This window comes from Trichoplax adhaerens, genomic scaffold, assembly GCF_000150275.1.
Source record: "Trichoplax adhaerens TRIADscaffold_1 genomic scaffold, whole genome shotgun sequence".
In the NCBI taxonomy this organism is placed as follows: Eukaryota; Metazoa; Placozoa; class Uniplacotomia; order Trichoplacea; family Trichoplacidae; genus Trichoplax; species Trichoplax adhaerens.
The window spans coordinates 1856313-1883731 of record NW_002060943.1 but is presented as its reverse complement, the minus strand read 5'-3'; the positions used below and the strand labels follow the sequence as shown (position 1 = coordinate 1883731).

General features: G+C 34.1%; 5 protein-coding genes across 5 annotated transcripts; 1 reads left to right on the top strand and 4 right to left on the bottom strand.

The window, feature by feature from the left end:
- Positions 1-379: 379 nt before the first annotated feature.
- TRIADDRAFT_12811 (uncharacterized protein) lies at positions 380-3250 on the bottom strand (the record flags this gene model as incomplete). Its single annotated transcript, XM_002107649.1, has 6 exons — positions 380-595; positions 716-794; positions 946-1112; positions 1655-2037; positions 2221-2411; positions 3069-3250. Coding segments are annotated over 6 exons (1218 nt in total), but the record flags the coding sequence as incomplete, so codon positions are not given.
- Positions 3251-4757: 1507 nt separating this feature from the next.
- TRIADDRAFT_19239 (uncharacterized protein) lies at positions 4758-7628 on the bottom strand (the record flags this gene model as incomplete). Its single annotated transcript, XM_002107648.1, has 6 exons — positions 4758-5009; positions 5120-5198; positions 5428-5594; positions 6081-6463; positions 6628-6818; positions 7318-7628. 6 exons carry the CDS (start codon positions 7626-7628, stop codon positions 4758-4760), a joined length of 1383 nt encoding a protein of 460 aa, XP_002107684.1.
- A 5956-nt stretch (positions 7629-13584) lies between these two features.
- TRIADDRAFT_7511 (uncharacterized protein) lies at positions 13585-14487 on the bottom strand (the record flags this gene model as incomplete). Its single annotated transcript, XM_002107647.1, has 2 exons — positions 13585-13689; positions 14152-14487. Coding segments are annotated over 2 exons (441 nt in total), but the record flags the coding sequence as incomplete, so codon positions are not given.
- A 3798-nt stretch (positions 14488-18285) lies between these two features.
- Positions 18286-21483, top strand: TRIADDRAFT_51434 (uncharacterized protein; the record flags this gene model as incomplete). Its single annotated transcript, XM_002108447.1, has 3 exons — positions 18286-18930; positions 19165-20815; positions 20915-21483. The coding sequence occupies 3 exons, from the start codon at positions 18286-18288 to the stop codon at positions 21481-21483; spliced, it is 2865 nt and encodes a 954-aa protein (XP_002108483.1).
- Positions 21484-22032: 549 nt separating this feature from the next.
- TRIADDRAFT_51433 (uncharacterized protein) lies at positions 22033-22941 on the bottom strand (the record flags this gene model as incomplete). The annotated part of the gene is made up of 1 exon (XM_002107646.1): positions 22033-22941. The coding sequence occupies one exon, from the start codon at positions 22939-22941 to the stop codon at positions 22033-22035; it is 909 nt and encodes a 302-aa protein (XP_002107682.1).
- Positions 22942-27419: the final 4478 nt, after the last annotated feature.

The following is a 27419-nucleotide window of genomic DNA, read 5'->3' as shown; positions in this document are numbered from 1 at the left end:
AAGTTGCAGATCTCTGCTCCAATATGATGTATTTTATATCTACATGTGTAATAATTTTACTCGTAAGATATTCGAAAAGATATAATCTTGTAAAGTAATAGGTATGAGTATTTAACACATATCATAAAAATAAATAAGTATAGCGTGATGTCTACTTTAAATCATTAAGTGCTATTATCATCTTATCCTTGGCGGCCATGACGAGCCTGTTAACTAGAGTATTTTCAGTAGGATTCATGGTTTTTATTTCATGTTCCAAAATTAGCTGCGTTTTAGAAGGTTAATAATATTCTTTAGTCATTACCAAATTATTATGAATTACTATGCTATATGTATAATATCTGTATACTTGAGATAATAGATCAAGTATGAAGAAACTGACCTTTGATAACAAAGTATGTATTTCCATCTCTGCTACGCGTTTTCCAATACACATACGTGGACCAAAACCAAATGGTAAATATTGAAATCGGCTATCGCTATTGTATCCTTGGCGATCGCTGCCTCTTAGCCATCTTTCCGGCATGTACTGGCTAGGATTGGGAAAAGCTGACTCGTCTCTGCCCATAACGTAACTGGCGATCATTACTAAAGTCTATTTTTATATATATTAAATGTTGCATTAGTAAACATTGTAAATAAAAGTCAACGTATAGAAAATAAATCTTGCAAATTATACATTAAAGGGTTTTCTGTATTTTATAAAGGAATATACCTTGGCTGGTACTTTATATCCGCTAAGTACAAGATCACTATCAGTAATTCGGGGTAAAGCAAAGGCAATTGGCTGAAGTCTACAGTAGTAAAAAAGAAGAAATGAGATTTTTAATTTGTACAAATGTACAAGACTGATTCAGTTAAAATATATATTATCGTTATCGAGTCACAGCTAATCTTACAATGAGGCATAAAATGATAGTTTTACTCTATTGATGGAACTCTAACCTCAATGTTTCTTTCACGCACGAACGTAAATATGGCATCTTTTCTATTAAACTTGTATCCGGTTCTTTACAATCTTCCATAACGCTACGAACCTCGCTTCGTAATTTATCTTGTACATGTGGATTTTTACCCAGATTATATAAAGTCCATAGAATAGTCGTTGCTGCCTAAATATATATTGTATAATATAATTAATCATCGTATTTAGATTGCACTTGAAATGCAACAAATTAATGAATATATTCTGCTATGTAACATATATATATATGTTATACATTAACTATTTTGATTATGAAATGCGAGCATTACTATAAAATGTCAGTATAAAATGTACAAATACAGTCCATGCGTATGGATGACTCCTACCTCTCTACTGGTATACGATGCTAAGCCAGATATGAACAATAAACGAATCACTACAAAAATACTGTGTTATTTAAATAGCTAAGTGCACTGTACTGTATATTATATACTGTAGGATTATATTTCTAGTAAGAGTTGTAGTGTTTTTATATTATGGATTAATATAAATACTATGAAAGTGATTTTCTAAATTGAATCAATGTTGAAGTAGCTAGTATTAATTTAGTTTCTGCACTATTTGTAAAATCGATATGCCCTTTGCTAAATTATTAACACTAACTTCTTATTTGGGTTACCACTAGTATTCTATCAATATTATTATTTATTATTTATTTATTTATTGTACCGTATCTACTCCGCCGAAAAGTAATTCCATCATGGCTACATTGGCTTCCCTTCGGCTTAATTTGCCGGTAGCAATAACATAAGTAAGAAAATCGACTCTATCGTTTGATCGAGTTATGTCATCATTGCTCGCAATCTTCTTTTCAATTTGTTTTCTTTTTTCTTCAATAATATCATCAGCGAATTCGGAAGCGATATCGCCCCATTTAATAAGTTCTTTCCAGTGCTTAGTAAAGATATACTTGAAAATGAAGGGAGGGATAGTCAATATTGCATTAGTGGCTTCAAAAATTTTGGTAATAGATTGATAGAACTGTTCAGTTTTAGGTTCGATTGGCTCTTTGAACATTCCCAAACGTTTTTCGAATAGAACAGTTGCAATAGCTAGATATAGATGGCATTTCGCAAATGCATTAGTGAGGGTAAACTATAAACGTCATGCACCTTATATTTTATATAACAGTGAATTGTATATCTTTGCATACTAGTGATGTAGATGTAAAATAGTTAAGATATATAAATTATGTAACAACGTTTTCTCGAGTAAATTAATTTATTTTTACTTACATTCTGTTGTATATTTATTGATTTCTTTCTCGATATCGGGTATAACACCGTCGTTACCACGACATCGTTTTAGACGTTGGATGAGATCATCGCAGACATCATTGATTCTATCAGAATAGCATGTAACTTCATGTGGTCTCATCATTTTCTTGTCCATCACACTACGAAATTTTTTCCATTCTTCATCTTTTCTAAAATAAGCATTTACACGCAATAGGTATGAGAATGTTGCTACTATCAGTTTATTGATGATGAAGATGTAGATACTAGCTAGATTCGATCATTCACCTGTAGTATACTAATAAATAAGTTGAGTTATTATGATAGTAGTGTCGAGTTATGAGATCGTGACCGACTTGGTGCAAGTATTAAGTGGATAGTAAGCGAACTAATTTTAAGTAACGATATTGACTCCAATATGTATCACCATACGACAGCATTGAAGTTATCTTTAATCGGTAGTACGGTAATAACTAGATCAGGTTGCTGTGATAGTAATGTGGTAAATGATTACGACGGTTTTGGTGCAAGTCAAGTATTAACTGGATAGCTAGCTAACCAATTTTTAAGTAACGATATTGAGTCCAGTATCATTCAGCATGCGACAGCGTTAATGTTATCTTCGTGCTAGTCAGTTAATATTATTCGATCCATATTTAGACACTGTTCTAATGCAGATTGGATCAATCTTATTCTAAAAATACTCAAATCTTTAGTTTACTGTAGATGGTAAGGTGTAGTTGTCTAGCAGTACAAATAATATTATTTTAGAATAAATATTAGGTAAGTTCTGAAGAAGTTCGAAGATGTAATAGGATATTAGAAATATCCAATCGAATTTAACTTACGAGAATGAGACTCCCAGGGATAAATTCCGTTTCTTTCGATACTCTACTAGTGGTGCAACTGGATTTCTATTAGGATATTTCCCTTCTGCACGTAACAATTTTTCTGCATCTTCTGATGTCGATACTACTATCATTCGATTATTGCCGATAGTCTCCTTATAGATTGGTCCATATTCTTGTCGTCTTTTTTCTGTCATTGCAAAAAAATTTTGAAATCCCCATCCATCATTTTTAGCATATTCTAATAGGGTGCCAATGAATGGTAAGCCCTTAGGTCCTGGGATTTGATCCATGGATTTAACATTAGACATCTGTGAGTGATCTTCTATTGGATTAGCAGAAGTTGTGGAATATCTCATTCCTAAACATAAAGCACTTCGACGGCAGGCTACTGCGGTAACCTGAGAGGGTTTTAAAATTCGATAAGTAGTGCAAGACATCATTGGTATCTAAGTTTATATAAATCTTGGCAGGAATCGCCCAATCGGTGTCAAGAATAAGGTAATACGTCCAATATATATAGATAGAAAGAGAGAGAGGAACAGAGAAATACTTTTAATTTAAGATGGAGAAGGTCAATATGAACTGAACTGAAATGATTTTACGGCCACTGTAAGCTAGAGATGTAGGCAAAGGATGAGATACCAATGGAAGACATGACTGTTGCAGACGTTTCTCCTGTGAGTTCTTCAATCAAGGATGGTTGAATTAGTTGATTGACATTAATGAACTATTCTATGTTAATAACTGGAACAATTTCTCCACAGTCAATAGAGAGATATTAGAGGAGGATTGAATGATACAGTACAGTATAATGATTGAAAAAGGTAGCGGTGCAGCCTCTCCAATTCGATTTTAGTGTTGCTAATGCAAACGTTGACTTGATTATGATCCGGTCTGTATCGAAGATAGTGTATAGAACAGGCGATAGAGTACAGTATAAATACTTTCGAGAGATTCAGGCCGGTACCGTAGAGTATTTTCTCTATCCGCTGTAGTCTATGGCTGTTCTTAGCAAGGACCAGGAAATGATCGAATTAGGTAACTGAAAATGTAGATGCCGACTATTTCGCTGGTTACTTCATGTAGTGATTTCAGCTAATAACAGTAGTTTTATCAAGGCAATACAGTGATAGTATGTAGTGTAGAACTGCATGTCTGAATAAAATATGTGCTCTATAAGGCCATTAGAAATATTCGAAGTTGGTAGCTTGGAACATCGGTATCTTTTATTAATTTGGATAAACAATTTAGATTGGAATGAGCTCAGATGTGGTATTACTAGTTTAATTTACTATTAATAAATAGAAGCTATAGTTTATAATATCAGATCTTTGAAAGGGACTACAATGTTAAAGCATTAATCTGCTTGCTAGTTTATTTTACGTTGTAAAAATCTTAATTTTACTCGTAAAATCTCGTCAGGTACTGGGTATGATTATTGAATACATACGACGTATCATAAAAACAAACATAGTATAATATCTACTTTAAATCATTAAGTGCTATCATCATTTTATCCTTGGCGGCCATGACAAGCCTATTAACAAGAGTATTTTCGGTAGGATTCATGGTTTTTATCTCATATTCCAAAATTAGCTGCGTTGTGTAAATAGAATGAATAATGTCCTTTAATCATCATCAAATCGTTATGTGTGCTATACGCGTATACTATATACGGTATTATCTCTATCCTTGAGGTAATAGGTTAAGTTTAAACAAGCTAACCTTTGATAGCAAAGTATGTATTTCCATCTCAGCTACGCGTTTTCCAAGACACATTCGTGGACCAAAACCAAATGGTAAATATTGAAATCGGCTCTCGCTATTGTATCCTTGGCGATCGCTGCCTCTTAACCATCTTTCCGGCATGTACTGGCTTGGATTGGGAAAAACTGACTCGTCTCTACCCATCACGTAATTTGCGATCAAAACATAAGTCTATTTTATACATAATTATATAAATAGATGTTGTATTAGGAAGCATCAGAAATAAATCGTTCGCAGCAGTCTACATTAAAAGGCTTTTCTTGTTCTATGAAGAAATAGACCTTGGCTGGTACTTTATATCCGCTAAGTACAAGGTCATTGCCAATGATTCGGGGCAGAGCAAAGGCAATTGGCTGAAGTCTATAATAGTTGAAAAATTTGACTTGAATATTTTTATACAAATGTACATGACTGATTTAGTTAAAATGCATCCTATAATAGTTAAAAATTTGACTTGAATATTTTTATACAAATGTACATGACTGATTTAGTTAAAATGCATCCTATGTTACTGTCATTGAATCACAAATTATCATACAACAAGGCGTAAAATTGATATCATAGTTTACCCTATTAATGGTACTCTAACCTCAATGTTTCTTTCACACACGAACGTAAATATGGCATCTTTTCTATCAAATTTGCATCTGGTTCTTTACTATCTTTCATAATACTACGAACCTCGCTTCGTAATTTGTCTTGTACGCGTGGATTTTTACCCAGATTATATAAAGTCCATAGAATAGTTGTTGCTGCCTAAATAATAAGTATACAGATATATATTTTACAGCATCATCATCGTATTGAGATTAAGATTTAAATGCAGCAAATTAATGAATATATTCTGCTATGTAATATAAACATTATATATTAGCCATTTTAGTTGAGAAATAACAGTATTACTGTACAATGTCAGTATCGAATGCACAAATACATGCATATGGATGACTCCTATCTCTCCACTAGTATATGATGCTGAGCTGGACATGTACAATAAACGAATTGCTACAGCGTAAAAATAATGTGTTATTATGTTTATGGTAACAGTTGTAGAGTTTTATGTTATGGATTAATATAAATACTATGCAAGTAATTTTCTAAATTGAATGAATGCTTAAGTAGCTAGTATTAATTTAGTTTCTGCACTATTTGTAAAACCTACACAACCCTTGCCAAATTATCGACAGTAACTTCTTATTTGGACGAGCACTAGCATTGTATCGTTATTCATTTTTATTATACCGTGTCTACTCCGCCGAAAAGTAATTCCATCATGGCTACATTGGCTTCACTTCGACTTAATTTACCCGTAGCAATAACATAAGTAAGAAAATCGACTCTATCGTCTGATCGAGTCATGTTATCATTGCTCGCAATCTTCTTTTCAATCTGTTTTCTTTTCTCTTCAACGATCTCATCAGCGAATTCGGTAGCGATATCGCTCCATTTAATAAGTTCTTTCCAATGCTTAGTAAAAATATACTTGAAAATGAAGGGAGGGACAGTCACTATTTCATTAGTAGCTTCTAAAACTTTGGTAAGAGATTGACAGAACTGTTCAGTTTTAGGTTCGATTGGCTCTTTGAACATTCCCAAACGTTTTTCGAAAAGAACAGTGGCAATAGCTAGATGTAAACGGTAGTTTACGAATAGATTAGTGAGGGTAAGCTATAGATGTCATGTTACTTCTATATCTTTGCGTGCTAGTAACATACGCGTAGACGTAAATTAATTCAGATATTGATTGTGTAAGAACGTTTTATCCTGTAAATCGATTGATTTTACTTACATTCTGTTGTATATTTATTAATTTCTTTCTCGATATCGGGTATAATGCCGTCGTTGCCACGACATCGTTTAAGACGTTGGATGAGATCATTGCTGACAACATTGATTCGATCGGAATAGCATGTTACTTCATGTGGTCTCATCATTTTCTTGTCCATCGCACTACGAAATTTTTTCCATTCTTCATCTTTTCTAAAATTAACATTTGCAAGCAGTAAGTATGAGAATGATGCTATTCTATTAATCAGTTTGTCAATGATGAAGATGTAGATATTAGATTAACTCGTTAATCGGCAGTAGGTGTAACTACAGTATGTTGATTTGTTATGACAATAATATTGTGGTAGAAAATCGTGACCGATTTGGTGCAAGTATTAAGTGGATAGCTAGCTAACCAATTTTAAGTAACAATATTGCGTCCAGTATGTATCATTGGGCGATAGTATTGAAGTTATCTTGCTATAGTTCTGTTAGCATTATGATTATTAATTTATCTATTTCGACACTGTTCTAATGCAGATTGGATCAATCACATTATCAAAATACGTATTGAGTCTTTAGTCTAAATCGTAAGGTGCAGTTGTCGAGCAGTACAGTACAACATTATCATTTAGAATAAATATTTGGTAAGTTCTGAAGAAGTTTGATTGTATCAAACTATGTTTGAAATATCCAATGGAATCTTACTTACGAGTGCGTGACTCCCAATGATAAATTACGTTTCTTTCGATACTCTGCTAGTGGTGCAATTGGATTTCTATTTGGATATTTCCCTTCTGCACGTAATATTATTTCTACATCTTGCGATGTCGACACAACTACAAACCGGTTATTACCGATATTCTCCTTATAGATTGGTCCATATTCTCGTCGTCTTTTTTGTGTCATGGCAAAAAAATTTTTAAATCCCCATCCATCATTTCTAGTATATTCCAATAGGGTGCCAATAAATGGTAAGCCCTTGGGTCCTGGGATTTGATCCATGGATTTGACATTGGGCATCTGTGAGTGAAGATGGACTGGATTGGCAGAAGTTGTGGAATATCTCATTGCTAAATATGAAGCAGTTGGATGGCATACTTGTGTAGTTACTTGAGAGGGCTTGAAAACTCGAAAAGTAGTGCAAGACATGACAGTTATTGGTATCCAAGTTCGTATTGATAATAAATTATATCATGCGCGTAGTCAACAACTGGTGTAAAGAATAAGATAACGCGTTTAATATATACTATATATAAAGAGAGAGAGAGAGAGATAGTTTGAATTCAAGATAGAAAAGACAATACGAGTATTCACTGGTTATGAATAAAAATGATGCTACGACCTCTGTAAGATAGAGATCTAGCCAAGGATGATGCCGGTAGAAGACTTGACAGTTACACAAGTTCCCCCTACGGCTCTCTAATTAAGGTTGGTTGACTGGCGATGATGAGTTCTATAGGACAAAGTATCGGAGATGGTGAATGACAAGATACATCCAAGAAGAGGTGCTACAGTAGGCTATTAGTAAGAAAAAAGACTATATAGTCTTGTATTTTTCCTTTTAATTTTTGATTTTATTGAATAGTGATTGTGGGTAGGCCTGGTGCGAAGTCTTCCCTGATGCCAACATTGGCTTTATGTTTATCATCCGATCGGTATGATAGACACGGTACAGAACAGGCGATGGAGTAATATGTCAACGCATTCAAGAGCTTGAGACATAGAGTTAAACGAAAAACAAACTCTATGGCTGGATATAATGTAAATCATTGCCATAATCGGTGCAATCATGCGAGAGACTACTGTGCTAAAATTAAAAAGAAAGAAAAATTCTTGAATGAAAGAGTCTCTGTCATCTTTATTTACCCGAGAGTGGGAGAGGCACCCCGGCACTGGTACCGGTACCGGTACCGATACCAGTACCAGTACCGAAGGATGAAAATGTGCAGGCCGGTTATTTGTTAGGTCACTTCAAGCGTAACGAACGTCTGTATTGCTTCACTATGATCCAAATGAGCTGACAGGCACACTATACTGCGCTGCAGTGATTTCTAGTAGTCCCTGCTTGTAGACTTGCTGTGTACCAGGGATATGTTTTAAGCTCTCAATCTGATGCTCAAAATTCTATCTTCAGCTCGTGTAGTTGATTCGAGTATGTATCACCCATGCTTTTACTCTACAGTGTGTGCCCAGTAGGCTCCATTTTCGTCTTGATTGCAGAATCGCCCTTTTCCCTCGTACTGTATAGTGCACAGGAGAGACCGTGGATAAGAGATCTCTGTATAAGGGTCTCTAAAAAAAAAGTTCTCTACTCTACACTTGCCTATACTGTGTACTAGATGATGTAGAACGTGAGTGGAGTCCGGTCCGGACCGAACCAGACCGTGATGACACTTCTCTGTCAACCAAGGGAGTATTTGACTACGCATGTCTACACCATACTACAGTCCGATGTACTGTACGTGTATACGGTACATTGTACTGTGCTTGGCTAGACGTGTTGCTGACTAGATAAACGGATGATGGCGATTGAAGGATACTGTCTAAAACAGTACCTCAGCTTCATACGGTACTATAGTGGAGTTCTTACCTTTCATCGTCGTCCTACTCCATCAACTCCACTCCAGCAAGTGAATGGTGAAGAAAGAGGCAGAAAGGAAAAAAGTGAAAGGAAATTGATTGCGTTTGGATCATTTAGGTGGAAAATGAAAGGTAAGACTGATGATAGCGCTTAGCTAGGCGTGATTGCTGTAGTGTAGGGAAAATACTCAACTTAGTGGTAATTGTCCATGGATATGGCATACTTTGTCGTTGACTTATGATGATGATTGATGTTGAATATTGCAGAAAAAGAGCCTTTAAACCCGATTGCCATTTTTACCAATAATGGAATCATCGATTACTGGTGAGTTTTGAAATGAGTAGGCTGTAAATAATAATATGATGATCAATTTATAGTTCCAAAGTGAGTCTATGATAATGGATGAATGATCCTTTTAGCCATTAAATCACGCTTAACCAATGAAATACGACATACAGCAATACACGGATAATTGCATTGCAGTAAGTCAACTTGTGATACCAACCTCTCTGGTGGTATTTATTATTACTCGATGCTGCATGGGTAAGCAAATCGACTAGTTCTTCTCCAATGATAGCATAGTCATCGCCAGTATAATGGACACTTTTACTACATGATGGACTGCATTACTGCATTTTGCCCTTACCATGATATCTTTTACTCAAATTTCCATCAATGCAATTGGTGTCTATGCGAACCTATCTGGAGGTATTCATTGTTACTCGATGCTGCATGGATAAGCAAATCGACTAGTTCTTCTCCAATCATAGCATAGTCATCGCCAGTATAATGGATACTTTTGCTAGATGATTGATTAAATTACTGTATTTTGCCCTTACTATGATATCTTTTACTCAAATTTCCATAAGTGCAATAGGTGTCCATGCGAACCTATCGGATAATATTCATTGTTACTCCATGCTGCATGGAAAAGCAAATCGAATAGTTCTTCTCCAATGATAGCATAGTCATCGCCAGTATAATGGACACTTTTACTACATGATGGACTGCATTACTGCATTTTGCCCTTACCATGATATCTTTTACTCAAATTTCCATAAATACGATTGGTGTCTATGTGAACCGATCTGGTGGTATTCATTGTTACTCGATGCTGCATGGATAAGCAAATCGACTAGTTCTTCTCCAATGATAGCATAGTCATCGCCAGTATAATGGATACTTTTACTAGATGATTGACTGAATTACTGCATTTTGCCCTTACCATGATATCTTTTACTCAAATTTCCATAAATGCAATTGGTGTCTATGCGAACCCAGATTCAACACGCCACATGTCGTTCGTTGTTCAGCAGTTCATAATTGTAAATGAAATCTTGTATTGGATGGGCTATGGCTGTTACCAATCATTATAATTATAATGAATTCAAAATTAGCTTCAATCTTGATTGCTTATCCTATCAGCCTTGGAGCCTTTCCTTTTTAATTGTGCAGTATCTTATGTTGCATGATCTATCGTCAAGAAGTAATTAAAATGCAGTAGGCAATCTCCATCCAATATCTTGCAATGACGGTACATGTAGATTAAAACACGAGATTGTATAGACGCGTACATTATACAGTACCTTACGGAATCGATTATGATTATTTATTATTTTGGTGTTTATGGTCAAGATAACATGAGGTATAATTCAAGTTCATGCTTATGTTGCACTGTACTTCCTTAATAGAAGGATAGTAGATTGCTTGAGCAGGGAATGTGCTCCAGATGTAGACTGTATCCAATTAGGAATTAATAATTAACATATAATGAAATCATTTCTACCTATGGTAAACAACAGTCATTGCCGTTCATGACTGCTAGTGAAGGACGATCTTCTATAGGATCGTAATACATTTCCGACGTCAAATCGACATCCAATCCATCAAAAATTCAGATATCTTGTACTACATTATTGTACCTAGGCATAGTGGATCAATGTACGGCTATTATCTCTTTTCTCTTTAGTAGTCGCTGTTATTACTGTACACTATAAAGAAATTAATTATCTTGATATGGACTGCAGGAAGTCTTAAGAGTATTGAAGGAAGCGATTTGAACGTGCAGTTATGATACTTTCACGCTGATTCAAAAATGCTACTGGAATTAATCGTTTCATTTCTTTCTATCTTTCAGTCGGACTTCCGTTAGCTGTATAGGTGGAACTGCAGCTGGAATCTTAGGCCTGACAGGATTTCGCGGTTTCTTATTCTACATGGTTGCTTCCTTATTTCTTTCAGTAGGTCCAACATAGTGAAACGGTGCTTTACGTAACTACCTAATTTGGTTACTTGTAATGCCTGTTCTGTACATAAATTGCTATAACGTCTGTTTAAAATGTTAGAGATTTCAATTGCAATTTTCGAAAGTGATGATTAAATCTATTGCTATACTGCACTCTGCTAAGTAAACGAATAAGTATTCACAGCAGATCTGACAGAAACACATGGTCTATTGGATATATTTCTGTTTACACGTCTAGTTTCATCTACAGTATTTCCTGTCTTTCATTAGTATTCCCTATCTTGTCAATTAATAATAAGTAGAATTAATTGAATAATATCTGCATCTTCACGCTAAATTACAATATAGATACTATGAGTACAAATAACAGTCAATACCCATGCTCTTGCCCTAAAGCTTGATTCTTTCGGATAAGATTAAATACTTTTACTGAGACTCTGTTTTAGTTCCATTGAGAATTAATTTAAGCATTGTACATATGATGACTAAAAATTGATTTTTGCTCTATTTTCGACGATAATACCATTACAATGTAGAATAGCTACGGAACGGATTGTTGTTGAGTTATTTATTAAATAGTTTTGTGCGTGTTCACAAAGTTCAATTAGAATATAGCAAGGTCTTTACACACTAATGTATACACATGTTGAACGCTTGATTTGTTGTACTTTTTACTTACAAGCAGGTGGATTAGTAAAGATAGCAAATAGTTATACCAGTATCTTGCACGATTTCTTCTAGGTATTAATTTATTTTAAAGCCGGAAAAGACTGGAATAAGTACTTTCAATCATCCTCGGAAGTTTGGACTAATGGCATCTTTAGCGGATTATTTGTATCCATTATCATATTGATAAACTTGCTTAATTCAATTTTATCAGTAGCTACGATTGCTGTGTCATTCCTTATTTGTTTGATGATAGCCATTCATTGTTACTACTACCATCTTTGTATAATTTTGTAATTTGAAACATAATATTTTCTTTTACAGTGATAGCGACTTTCTAATAATTACTATTTGCAATTCGGTAACTCATTTGTTTAGCTTAGTTGAAGTATGAATGTAAAAGAGCTAATATAATTGAATTTACTTTTAATCTATCACTCTGAACTGCTTTTAATATCGAGCCCTTCGGCGTATATCGATTCACACCATGACAAATCCTGTTTTCCTTAACACATTGATCAAAATGGTTAGACCTATGTCTTATTTTGGACGTATCCTTTCTATCTTAAAACCTAATGATACCTAAATAGACTTACTTTAGATGTAGTTAGATAAATAAAATTTTTACTGTGATAATTTGGATAAATTAGGCGATCTAGCGTTTTCATAGATTTAACGTTCAATTAGATTCAGTCTTGGTAGCATCGTGTTAGATAAGAGGAGACATTGTCCTAGTTAATTCACTAGCTCATTACGTAAAATTATCCAGCTTAGAGAAATTTTTTACAATTTTTTCTAGTATTAATTCTTTTCTAGGGTATAAAATTTCTAAACTTTTTATCAGATTCATTTATGGAATGGTACATGTCTACTGACGATCTTGGTTGGATTTAGGATAGTTTTTACAGTATTACTTAAAATCACATCATTAAAATCTAATTCGATGTAGCTGCCCTTACTGTATTGCGCATTGTAATAGTGGTCATAGGCATCATGTGGTAAACCTGTATAGTATGCATATACGAGTATCCTGAATAGTAGAGATAATCATGTGCAACAACGGTGATTTTAATATCCTTTAAGTTTATTCAAATCTCTGACTGGATGGTAGAGTTCGCTATTAAAAGCAGACTATAAGAAGTATATTCACTTTGATCGATTGATGATTCCTTTGTAATATATAACTATAACTTTAAATTTCTTCAGAGTTTTAATCTTACCTTTTCATTTGAAATAAATTATACAATATAAATTGTAAAACAAATCTAACAGAGCGTTTATACAAATTTCATGAAGAATTTACAAAATCGCAGTACAATATATTTCCTCGCAATTTGATAGTGTGAATTATTTCATCAATTACACAATAAAATTTTCCACAATACAGTAGCAAATAGTCTAATCTTAGACAAGATTTTAGTTTTCGCTATCAATAAATACAAGGATTTGCTAATACCATTTAAAGTGATTTAGCTACTGTTATATCGTTGCCATGTGACAAAAGCCGTCACTAATACACCAACAGCAATTAATCCGAGTGTATACTTGTTCTTCCAATCGGCTTGTTGAATATATTGGGTTATAGCGTCCTATTCGTAACGATAAAAATCGAAATGAGTATAGCAATTAAGCGTTGAAAGTTATTACCGTCAATCCAGAGGAACGGAAGAATTCGATTTAATGGCAAAAAAACGTACTAAATTTAATAATTTGTCTTAAAAGGTGATACATCACAGCAATTTTTAAAAACTGATACAATCGCAATGAGCATCATTGTAAGTCATAATCCATTGCTAGCCTTCATGAAAGAATATTATACCGCATCACGGCAAGAACAATACTATCCAAGTTAAAGTAAAACGAGAAATTGAATCCATTAAGTGTTCATAGCTACTGTACATAAATGTGCTGTAATGATATTTTAACATTGATATGTTGACGCACACCAACAGTCCGTCAGGACTGTTGTAATGAAAGACGCGATGGTTTTATTTTAAAGGGATTGAAGGGAATGGATCATTACACAATAAAAAGTTATTCTATTTACGTACCCAACCGCCAGATTCCGCAATCCAAAATGAACATATTTCGTAGATAAAACGCGCTATCCAACTAATAATCATCTCAACAATAGGGGATTCCGATAATACACGTATAGTTAAGCGATATCCAAAGAAGAAGAGGGTAATAATTCGTCCCCAGTTGAACTGCCCATCTTGAAATATTCTCATTGCTACGCGTCTAAATGTACTATAAGCTGTTGATGATGTAACATGTAGTTTATGAAGTAAACCATTTAGATGCGGATCAGAGTCTAATTCGTCTCCAATCTGTCGAATAGTCCTAGCTACTTGTATTGTTGGTGACGTCGGTTCAATTTGAAGTTCATTATGTTCCCTTGTTAATTGCGATATGCATCCTTGATCCTGACCATCTTTAGCTGATCTATCAGCAATGAAATCGAGAAATAATTTTTTGGATTCTGCGGCGATTTCCTTAAGATTTTCTTCTCGTCTTGGACATGACTGAGTAGTGGTGGTAGTTGTTGTAGTAGGTGTTGATGTAACAGATTTTACATGAGCCATAGCTATTAAGCATGAAGAAGAAAAAATTGTGGATATTGAACGAGTAATCAGTACATACGTGAAATCGGCCATACATTTAAATTTATTTGAAAACGTATCAATTTACTATTTGAAAAAAAAATGTCGAGTACTGTACTTGAAGGTTGTATGTACGCGTACATTAGTGATTCGGCGTATATTGCCGGCGCCAAGCAAAATCTACAGTCATTTATTTTTTTTTTTAGCCTACGATGAATCATACCGAGTGATCGATTGTTGTATTGGTGACATTTTTTTTCTAGTTTCTGACATTCAATTACTTAGGGCGTACAATTTTTGTACGTAATGGCGCAACTTGTAGTACTGTTGATGAACAATTACTAAACATTGATAACCTGGTGTAGCCTTCATTTTTTTTACAATTAAGGAAACAAAATAGGGGATTTAAATAATGCGGCAAAATGATCAGAAGTAGAAATTACCCATTTTACTAGAGCAGAGTTAATATGGCATTAGTGTTGATCAATGAATCAATTTCGTCCCACTTAGTCCTTTCTTAAAGTGTTGGGTTTAGGTATTCTGACTGGCAGTGTCGAATTTTAGAACGATAGGATCGATGGAGATGGCTATATAAAGTTACAAAGTTTACTTACCTCCTGAGAAAAGTTTTTGTATGGATGACGTAATGGTGTTAAAGAAAGACACTACATCATCGCCGCTTTATGCCACTTAATATATAGACTATAAATAGGCTGGCAAACAGTGGCTACGTAGTCACAATTTGTGGTTTAACATGATTGAATTGAATATGGTTAAAGGCTTATTAATTGATGACAACATGAGTACTATATTAACCAAACTACTTCTATATCTATTTACAAAGATAGAATGCATTCCAACACTAATAAGGTGATGCGCAGCTCATTACAGCTTGATACAGTGTTGATGAGCTAAGATGAAAATCGATCGGTATCGTATGATAGTGCTCTCTTATTAGAAAGGGTTTCATCTAGCTACTTACAGTATCATGACTGTGTTTTCATCAATCAGGTTAATTATGTTAGCAGAACGATACAAGACGACACTTTGAAATTTCCATGCGTTTCTAGTGTACAGTGATCGATACGCGTATTTACTATGTACGTGTAAATGTGTAACAGGAAAGAGTGAAAACATGTCGATCCGAAAGGCTCACGCTGTACAGTACTAGACATCAATTATGATGCAAATTTTGAAGGAAATACTGATGCTAACGCTAGCTGCAGTATTGGTAAATCCTTGCTTGCTAAAAAGAATAGAGGTAACGGTTTGAATTGGACCCTTTCATATCACTAAAAATAAAGTATTTTCTCACTTTGAATCAGCTAACAAAACCTTTTTTCTCTGTCAAGATAAACTGATCGCTATTTTTAGGCTGCAACAAAATAAACATGATCACTATCGATTACTACGCTATGGTGCAACTGCTACTACAGTACAATGAATTTCTGACTTTTCCGTTGAAAAATTAAAATCGATTGTCCGATATTTCAATCGGACCTACATCCATCCAAGCAATCTCCTGTACATACCTTTCCGTTGAGGTTGATGAAAAGTATTTTTTTTGCTTCTACGAATGCAGTACAAGTCTGAACTTGTGTCAACTTTTTGAATACGTTGCAGTCTTGGCTACAACAGCAAAGAGAAAAATAGCTTCAAAGTCCGACACCCAAATATGATCCTAAGTTGAATAGATGGATGTTGCTGTAGAATGGCTTGTATTCCAAGGGATAATTTTCCTGACAATGATGGAGAATTGAGCAAGATGGATGGAGAATGGAGTTGATGTAGAAAAGATGGACGACGATGACTAGCGTAAAGGCGTTTGGCGGGTTGGGTTCTATTTTTATTTCAAGACTACTCTGATACGCGTTGTGAGTCAACTTTCAGACCTGTCGCCTGTCGGTGCGGTCCAGTACGGTACGATACGGTCCAGTACGGTACGGTGTGGTACAGTACGGTACGGTACAGTACTGTACTTGCGAAAGAAGTTCACGCTGCCATTGTCCAATGACTGTGCAGTACTGCACACAGTGTACAGTACAGTACCAGCCAGCAAACAGAGTCTAGATACTGTACGGTATTTGATCTTGCGTACAGTACTGTACTGTACAGTACGCTCTAGAATTGACAGAATGATATCAGCAAAAACTAGATTAACAGCTTTAGTATGAGGAAAAAGAATGTCCAAAAATCTGGACACATTTTTCATACATAGCCGCATAAAATGTGTCCAGACTTTCCGGGCGTCCAAAAATCTAGACACACTTTTCATACAAAGCCAAATAAAATGTGTCCCGACTTTCCGGGCGTAAGAGTGTCCAAAAATCTGGACACATTTTTCATATACTGTATAGCCGAATAAAATGTGTCCTGACTTTCCGGGCGTAAGAGTGTCCAAAAATCTGGACACATTTTTCATACATAGCCGCATAAAATGTGTTCAGACTTTCCGGGCGTCCAAGAATCAGGATACATTTATCATACAAAGCCAAATAAAATATGTCCAGACATTCTGTACCAGATATAGATATAATACCAGTTAATAAAAAACCATGTCCAGAACAAGTGTTTGGAACATTCGACATTGTAATATAGAATGCAGTATAATTGGACTGACAAAAAACGATGTTCGAGATACAACAGTGCTTCAGTATGCAAACAATTCTTCCATTTTATTCATTTTGTTATGATTATAAATCGCCATTTTAATTATTGTCATGCAGGTTTCAAGTTGAATAGATCATTGGAGGCAGCAATTTCCACTGTATACGATGGTATAAAGGGCAGTTATCCTTTCCTAAGATGGAAACATTATTTGGGTCATCAATTATCTAACGTCGATGTTTGTCCATGACCTCCTTCCTTCCGATACTGTTTTATAGTGTAGAATAATAAATATGTATAAAATAGGATTAATTTATATGTTAAATACATATTAAATATATATTCAATAGGATTAATTTATTTTAAATAATAAATATATTCAATAGGAGTAATCTATACTAAATAATAAATAAATATATTTAATAGGATTAATTTATATTAATATTAGCGCTAATTTTGTGCTAAAATATCGACAGTGATCGATGAAAACATGATTTCAGCTAAGCTTCAGCTGCTATGTCCTTGTTTTCTTGTTTAAAAATGATTTCAATGATACTGAGTCGATATTCTCACAACCAGGATAGGAGATCCTTTGCAACTTACCAGAATCATGTCGCTTAAATAGGGTTCTTTGAAGTACAGTACTATACACGACAGTAGCGACGTTAGAATGAAACTGACTGTCATAGTACCCAATACCAAGGAGAGATATGGAAAGAAAAGGGTGACAATTATTCTGCACGTAATCTCTCCCATGGACATTATGCAGAGTACTGTATATCGAAAAGCTCAAATGCTGCACAATCATCCAGCAGCTGCTCCCTGCAGTTCCAAATCCGTAGTGTTGTCCTGGAATTCATGCAATAATCAACACTAAAATTCAATGTATTGATTGAACTAGCTCTGCAAAAGCCTTAATGTAACCTGCATGCAACATCCAACTCCAATCATTAAAACCGCGTGACTTTGACAAGGATGTGGATGAGGACATCATTGAACTATTTCCAAGGAATCAAGCGAATCATTCCATTCAATACGCGGCGGCATAGCAAGCTGAAATGGCATGAAAATCCGCTCAAACGATGCCTTATAACTTCGCCATTAGCGCTTACTGCTGAGTATATGTTTCAACAGTATTTGCATATTAAAGCACAGTATAGCGATTGCTTGCTACTATTTCAAGTTGGTGGATTTTACGAGTTATATAATCAAGATGCACATGCTGCAGCTGGAAAGACTGAATTATTCTTAAGCCACCATAAAAAAATGGGTAACAATACTTATGTTGATCTAGCTGGATTTCCTATCTACGCACTTGATGCATGGTTAGCGAAGTTGACTGGTCATGGCTTCCGTGTTGCTGTATGCAATCAAACTGATTCTAAAATTGACACTGGCCGCAACTCTAAATTAGTTCATCGACAGGTAACACAAGTGGTCACACCTGGCACCTTCATAAATCCTATGCAGGAAAATGCATCCTACTTGATGGCAGTTTGTCAAGGACCGGGTCATCAATTAGGTATCAGCTGGGTGGATATATCAACAGGTGATTTTCAACTGACAACCGTCAATGTAGGAAATCTTGGAGAGGAATTGGCCAGAATTAATCCAGTTGAGGTAAGAGGTTTAAAAAATAAAAATTAATTAAGTGCGTAATACTGGAATAGACCCTGGTCATCACTTGTGCTAGGTGGATTACGCTGTCTGTAACATCACAATGACACTTCTGCATTTTGCAAGTTTGATACATAGAAATCATATTGGTAGAGCAATCGATAGCATATTGGTAATGAGGATGCAAGTAGTAAATACATAAAGTAGGTTTTAACAGTGCTTAATTGATTCCATTAGATAATTTGTTATCAAGACATGCAAAATCTTTTAAACAAGTATTTCAACCAAAACGATTCAATGCAAGCTATCCCCTCCTTTGCCGGTAAATATGATCAGTTGTCGTTGCTCCCTGGATTTAGGCTAACACCATTGAAAGATAATGCCTTAGAAGACGATATATGGGCAACGATGCGTGACAATGGATTGAAGAATACACAAATTTCTAGCATAGAAGAGAGCACAATCAAGATGCTACTGAAATATTTAACTGATACGAGAGGCAGACACATCATTAAAACCCTTACCCCTAAGCACTACTCAATCGATGATCACATGTCTATCGATCCGGCTAGTCGAAAATCACTTGAACTGTTACAGCCACTCCATAACGATGCTTCAAGCGGTAGAGCGCGTACATTACTTCATATCATTGACAATACCGTTACTTCTGCTGGTAGAAGATATCTCAAAGCAGACTTGTCCTCACCTTTAACAGATATTACAAAAATTAATAAAAGGCTTGATGAAGTGACTTACTTTTACCATCATCTAACAATTACAAAATCTATTTGCGATATTTTAAAAACGTGTGGAGATATGGAGCGACTGGTGCAAGCATTTTCTACTAATATGGCAAATGTAGGGCATGTTATTAAATTGAGTCAAGTCCTACCTAATACCCAAATGTTACATCAGGTATTAGATGAAAATTTAACGAATGATCACAGTTTACGTGAACTCATCAATCAACTGCCACCAAGAAGTATCGACCGCCAGAGTTTAATAAAGTATTTACAAGGAATAGTCACTACTGACGATGATGAAACCAATTTTCCTGCAATTGGTGTGGATGATAAATGCGATCAAATTCGTTCAGAAATTAACGCACTACATCAACAAGTTGTAAGACTTAAAGATAATTTCATAAATTTGATGCCAAGTGGTAAATTAGAAATATACAAGGATCTTGGTTATGCATACAGTTTACCAAAAGCTGAGAGTAAAAATCTGCAGTCTACTTTTAATGATAGTAATGTAATGATGGTGAAGACAAAAGCCTCTCGAATATTATTTACTGATGAAAAATTGCAGTTGATTAACATTGAATTACGAAGAAACACTGCTAAACTTAACCAACGTAAGAATGAATTTTTACTCCATTTATTTAATAAAATAACATTGTCTATAGATTGGTTGAAAAGAATTGCTCAGGTTGTAGCGAGATTAGATGTAGCTTGCAGCTTAGCAATAGCTGCTAAAGATGGTAAATTCATTAGACCAACTTTCGACGATGAAGAAAATCAGTTATTTCAAGTTGTAGCCGGAAGGCACCCTGTCATTGAATCGACCACCTATGATTCGAGTTCTTATATACCAAATGACTGCAATTTGCGCCCTTCTGATCGCATTTGGTTACTTACTGGGCCTAACATGGCTGGTAAAAGTACTTACTTACGTCAAAATGCTATTATATCAATTTTGGCTCAAATTGGATCTTACGTTCCGGCCGATAAAGCTCATCTCAGTATTGTAGATCGACTATTTACGCGCATAGGAAGCTCTGATAGTATAATAGAAGGCAGATCAACGTTCATGACAGAAATGCTTGAAACTGCTTATTTTACTTCTCATGCTACCGAAAGGTCTCTCGTTATTCTGGACGAAATTGGTAAGAATTTGTTTTAAGTAAATGTTTGAGTTAATATACAAGGAGGAAAAAAGAAAATGATCTAATCTGCTATTTTATTTGAATATATTCTTCGGCTAGGTCGAGGTACTGCTATGTATGATGGTATGGCTATCGCCTGGGCTGTTATCGAATATCTACATGACATTGTTAAATGTCGGTGTTTAACAGCCACTCATTATCATCAGTTGAGTCGAATGGTCAATGACAACCTGTCATGCTCATCGTCATATCAAATGCTTACAGCTAGTAAGGGTGTCATTGATCAGAATTCGTTAACTCTTTTGCATAAAGTAGTACCAGGTCACTGTCAAAATTCGCTCGGGATTGAAATAGCGGATATGGCAGGTATCCCATCACCGATAATACTACGAGCTAAGGAATTGAGAGAGTCAAGAGCGAAAAGTTTGGACGTAGCGGAAGTATATGATAGTGTTGATAAAACTATGATAAATAATGAAAGAAAGGACCAAAATCAAGAGATAAAAATTGACGTAAGATCCATTGGAAGCGAATTAGTCCGTATTGGTAATGATTTATCCAATTCAGAAGCCTATCAAGCCGATTTTCTATCCTTAGCTAATACAATGACACCCGAAAAAGCAAGCATATTTTTACAAGACCTAAAGGATTTATTATCAAATGCATAATTATTTCATTTATATTCCGTTGCAGCATGTAACTAATCACCTTAAACTAACCATTGACTATCCACACTTAGAATACCTTAAATATTAAACTTATTACTCTAACAGATATAAAAGCAAAATTTTGCTGTATTCAGTTATACACTACCTCGATATGTAATGGACATCGTTAAAAGACGAATTTAAAAATGAAGACTATATTAAAATATACCCTAAATTATGTATATATACTAGATAGAAAATTTCTATATAACGTACACATCATTTTACTATAATAGAGACAATTATTATGGTAATCTACTGGTCATCCTCGATATGTTTTGACAATGTTGACAGTATCAATTTAGATTTCCTCTAGTCTATGTTTATGTAGCGCCCTATTTTGATCCATTATAACTATCTACATAAAGACCTAATTGCCGCACACGTATTATACGTATATCGATGATGTTTTAATGTAAATATTGAAAAGAAATTGTGCACTGATTCCTAAATTGTATACTCAAAATTGCATATTAGAATAAAAACAAAACAATAACATTACTGAAACTATTACTCTGCAACTTCAGCTTCATCTTTTTCCAATGGCTTTGGCTGATCTTCAATCTGAGTTTCATCAGCTTCATTATCAGTGTTGTTATTATTGTTATTATTATTTGTAGCTTTTAATTGATGCAAGCCAACAATATTTTCAGCAACTATTTTTTTGGCTTGCATTAATGCTGCCTTACTAGCTAGATGATATAAACGAAGGCGCAATTTAGACGTTTCAATGTCTGAAATTTCAACATTAGTTAAAACAAATATTTGATCGAAGATAATACTAGAACTTGAACGTTTAGCTCTAGTTTGAAAGCGCCTCGTTTTAGTTCCAACCAGTGCACCATGAACACTAACATAGCCTTTTAAAAGCTTCTCATCGTCAATTACAGCATCTTCTATCTTCACTACAAGTTGAGTAAGGGTTTCCTCATATGAAATTTTAAACTCAACATGAACTAAATTTTCTTCACTGGATAATTTATGTGTATAACTATTTAAGGCATAAGATCCGGTACGAGAAGCACCTGGAATATATGTGCTTAAACTTGCAGTTTCTACCCTACTAGGTGGTGGTGTGTGAGAAGAACTAAGATTACTTTGATCGATTGATCGATTATCGCCAGGTCCAGTGATTAACTTGCTATTTTCATTAGCCTTATCATCTTCATTATCGGACGGATGATCACTAGTATCATAATCATCACTATTTGGTGACTTATCCTTAGTAGCATCTAGCTTGCTAGAACGTTTCTTACGAACTTTTACACGAGGGCAAAATTTGGAAAATAACTTGACGATTAATTTCCATCTTTTATGTAGTATGCAATTTAAGAATAGTGTAGCTATTATCAATGATACCACTATCACCAGGCATAGTAGTGCGTTATTAGGAACTGTTATAGAAATGAAAGCAGACATATTAGCTCATTAAAGCAACATGAAAATAATAGCTAATCAACTCGTTATTTTGTACTTAAAGATTTAACAAGATAAAATAGCTAGGGCAATATAATGTTAACTTTACTTGATAAAAGTTTTCTTCAATTTCGTACAATATCAAATTATTATTATTACTTACTAATTTGTCCTTTTACCCTTTGGGGCATAAGGTTAATCGATTTAATTTTAAATCAATGATTAATAATTTCAAGGTCCAGTAATGGTTATAAATTATTATCCAAATAGGTAGTTTTTTACAGATTGTAGTAAATCGACATCTTTGAAATATGCTTCAATCACGGAAGCATTGACTTTTAATGATAGACATATGGTGACAACGAAAGATATTGAAAATAATTAGATTAAGATAGCCATGACTAAACGTATGTTTCTGCTTGTTACTTTAGCAACGATAACATTACTTTAGCTGTTATAGCCAACAAATATAGAAATCCTATTCTCACTTGAGAAGCTAGTTTAGTAGCTTAGTCAGCATTTTATAATTAGCATTCTAACACATCATATATAACAGCTCGACCATGGTAGTCAACTCGTAGTATATAACTAATTTAATTCTATATTTAATTCGATCTGGATGCCGATTATGCAATAAAATTTCAAATAAAAACAGATTCTATCTATGACGATAGTATCATACCAAAAATATCTAGCCTAAAACACATACAAATCTTTTTGATGACTAAATTGGGATTATTAATTATCTAGGATCGAATTTAAAATTATATCGAACACTATTCTACACTCCAAGACCCACAAAAAGCTCTAATATGCTGTTACAAAAGGGTTGGATTGCTATCTGTGCGTGATAATAATTAGCCAGTCATTATTCTGAATTGCTTAAAATTAAATGTTAATTACTGCTATTTTAATCTAATCTGAACACTATAAGTAGTGGTACTATCGCTATTATTTTCTATAGCTTTTCTTTTTCATTCATAATCATATAATTAACTTTTCTTGCCACTTGGTTCCATTTTCTGAGGGTGTTTTGTGCATTAACTGCAGTTTAGAATAGTCAAAATATTTTTTGGCCAGGCTTCAACGAAGTATAGTGAGAACTGAGTCTAAATTACTTAGATCTGCAACGGAAACACACAGCGCAATATATTAATTATGTAATTGTAATTAATGATTAAGTACGCAAGAACGGCTAGTATAGTGAGATGTGGGAATATTTTAAGGCTAAATCGGCTTTTATACATAAATTTTCTTTCATAAAGTAGAAAAATTTATAGAATATTCATACTATGGTAATACACGTAGATATACTTAGTTGTGTTATGATTAAATTTCATTGCCAAAGGCTAACTATTTGCTGCATCCTATAAGCACGCAACCTTAAGATTTTATTACAAGCGATAGTTTGGTAACTCTTCTGCTAATACAGTACCATAATATCTCGATGCATAAACTTAGAAGAGTATTATATATAATGTGGAAATAGATAGAGAGCTTAGATAACAAGTATTACGGATTTAGATATGAATAAAACAGTTTCGAATTCGGTATATCTGTTTTGCCTTGTAATCAGTCTTGTTAGTTAAATCAAAATGTATCCCAGTCTACGCGTATATGCAATAATATGCAATAGATTACAAGATGTAAAATTTGGTTAACTCACTTAATCCGAGATGTCTATTCTAACAAGAATAAGGTAAAAGTGACGACTGACATACGACGCACTATTCCAAATATATTGATACAGCTCTATCTCAAGATATTGCGCAGATTAATTGCCACTATTTAAAAAATTTGCATGCTAACATATATCTCAGAGGTTGCTAGTAAAGGGATGCTAGTAAGAGGCACATAGTAAAGTTGCAATTTCATTGATACTTATATTAAAATCTATTCATCAATACATGTTCATACCAATCTCGCGCTTTCCTCCACTATCATTTGCGTAGTATCCATACGAAATTTGACAATATCATAGAGATTTGATATACAATTTTAATTTTATTACAAAGTTAAACCACGCACGTCAAGTTATTCAAGTTCATGACTGTGCACTAATGTTCCAATAAGGAATATAAAATTTTTAAAGTATTTTTATATTGAAGATCATTAATCGATACAAACAAAATTTTAATGACCAAAATTCTCTCGCTTTACTATAAAATTAAAAATTTGAAAAGTAAATTCATACGGCAAGTTTTAGCCACAAGATTGTCTCCATACTGGAGAAGTTGGCATAAAAACAATCTTTACATCATAATGTTTAGACAAAAAAGATATAAAGTAGAGAGAAGGACGTAGTATTTAATATGTATTGATCTTTAAATAATATCCGTATTGCTGATACTATAATTACTGATTTTCAATATATGACAGAAATTAACATTAAGTTACTGGGCGATTATAGACCAAAATCAAAAATGTTTGATAATAAATATATCATGGTTAATGAACAAGTCATTTCATATAAATTCAAAAAAAGGAACAGATACGCTTCTGCAATTTGATTGAATTTTTTAGAGAACTTTCATATAACGCGACCGAAAAAGTCGTATTTGCATTAGCAGATAGATATAAGATAGACATTTACTAGCAATGACAAAACCGAACCGAATCATCTTGTGAGGTTAATAGATCAAGAATCTTCATAACTTTAGAAAATTAAGATTTATTGAACAAAACCTCGTTTACGAAGGTACAACGTAATCGATTAGCTGAGGATCTCTAACGAGAAAGAACTATCTTACTATACCAAACTACCCGCTTATATACTTTTTCGCGTTTACAGTCTTAGCACCTTACTTATTACACACTTCAGTGTTGGTATCTTAATGCAGGATAGTTTACACCTTTCATGTGAAGCTCTAGTTTGAGCACTGTAGGGCTCCTCTTCAAAAGGACTAGTGCAAACTCCCGTCGCTTTACTGACGGTTTACGATAATGTGCTCATTTAACAGAGGTTCAGTAACTATCAGATCGCTGACTAACGAACATTATCCTCTTAGAAATACTTTTTGTAATATGATATATAGCAATCAAAAATAACCGGAGAGAGTATCTATCACGTGTTGAACACAATATCTACGGTAGACATTACTAAATATATCATCAACTTAGAATATAATATTACACTGTCTTACACATCTTTAGGTACAGTATCAAATATTGGAGTTAACTGTACTGTTTATATCTATCCTTTACGAGTTAAGCCTTTCACATAATAAATCTATTCTTTTAGTATTAATTAATCGATCATTTAGGTACGTCGAATAAAACTCAACGCCAAAATTGAACCGAACACAAGAGCTATTGCTATCAAAGAATTCCTTCGGAATGGTGATATTTGGCTCTGGACGAACGGAATTTGCATTATGTTCTCGTAGACGGTATCCTGTTATTAATCCAAAAATTCAAAGTTAGGTGATATTAACAGTATTGTTAACACTTCTACCCAAATTAGGTATTATTGTCATCATTCAAAGAATTTATCACTATGGCAAGAGTAATGGCAGTATTGTAGCTACTGATATCAGGGATAATGTGCAGATAGTCTGTTATTACCCAGGTTCCATCCCAGAATTTATCCATTACATAGTTTATGGCAATGTGAATGATTGTTTTTGTAACTTCTCTTAAAAGATGCTTGAAGTCAAAATTATCCCATCGACGACAAACTAGTTGATACCCGAAATAGAATAGTACAACTAGGCGTCCAAACGAATTATTTCGGTTAGAATGAAGCACATGATCAACAATCCATTGGTATCTTTGGGTAATTTCTTGAATACTTAGATGCTATATTTAAAAATAGAAAGAAAAATGATGTCAACATGATACTAACATCTGCAAAATTTTCTAAGCTTTGATAATGCAATATTAATCCAAGTCGTAGATCAGTTAATCTCATTTTGCACATAGTTACATAGAAGATATTTGCTGATTTAATTAACGTAATTTTGATATTATAATAATAATAATACAGCATAGTATCAGTTTATTAGATTTGAAAGCTACAATTTTAAAGATAACAGACGATAATTCAAAAGGTATGTTTTAATTAATACTACTAGTCATTTATCATATGAATATGTGCTTTAGTAAAGTAAACACGGACTGAATAAATTTGGGTTGAGTGCAATAATAATGCAATTGCTGTCTTCAGTTCTATCGAAATCATATCCTTTGGGCTAATTTCTCATTCAGAAGTAACTTAAACTGCCTAATTTTTTATTAAGTCTTGGTAGTATATTTTCGTGCCCTTCACTCTATTCTTACGAATTAGAAAAGAACGGCAATGTAAACAACATTCTTAATTAAATGAAACATTCTCTGCAATATCACTTCGTAGATTAGTTTGTTGCAATAAAGAATCGATTCGTAGCTAAACCCTTGAGTGCTTGAAGTACTGTACATTTAAAGTCTGGTAAAGACTTTCATTTACTCGTCCATTTATTGCAATCAAAGAATCGATTTACAGC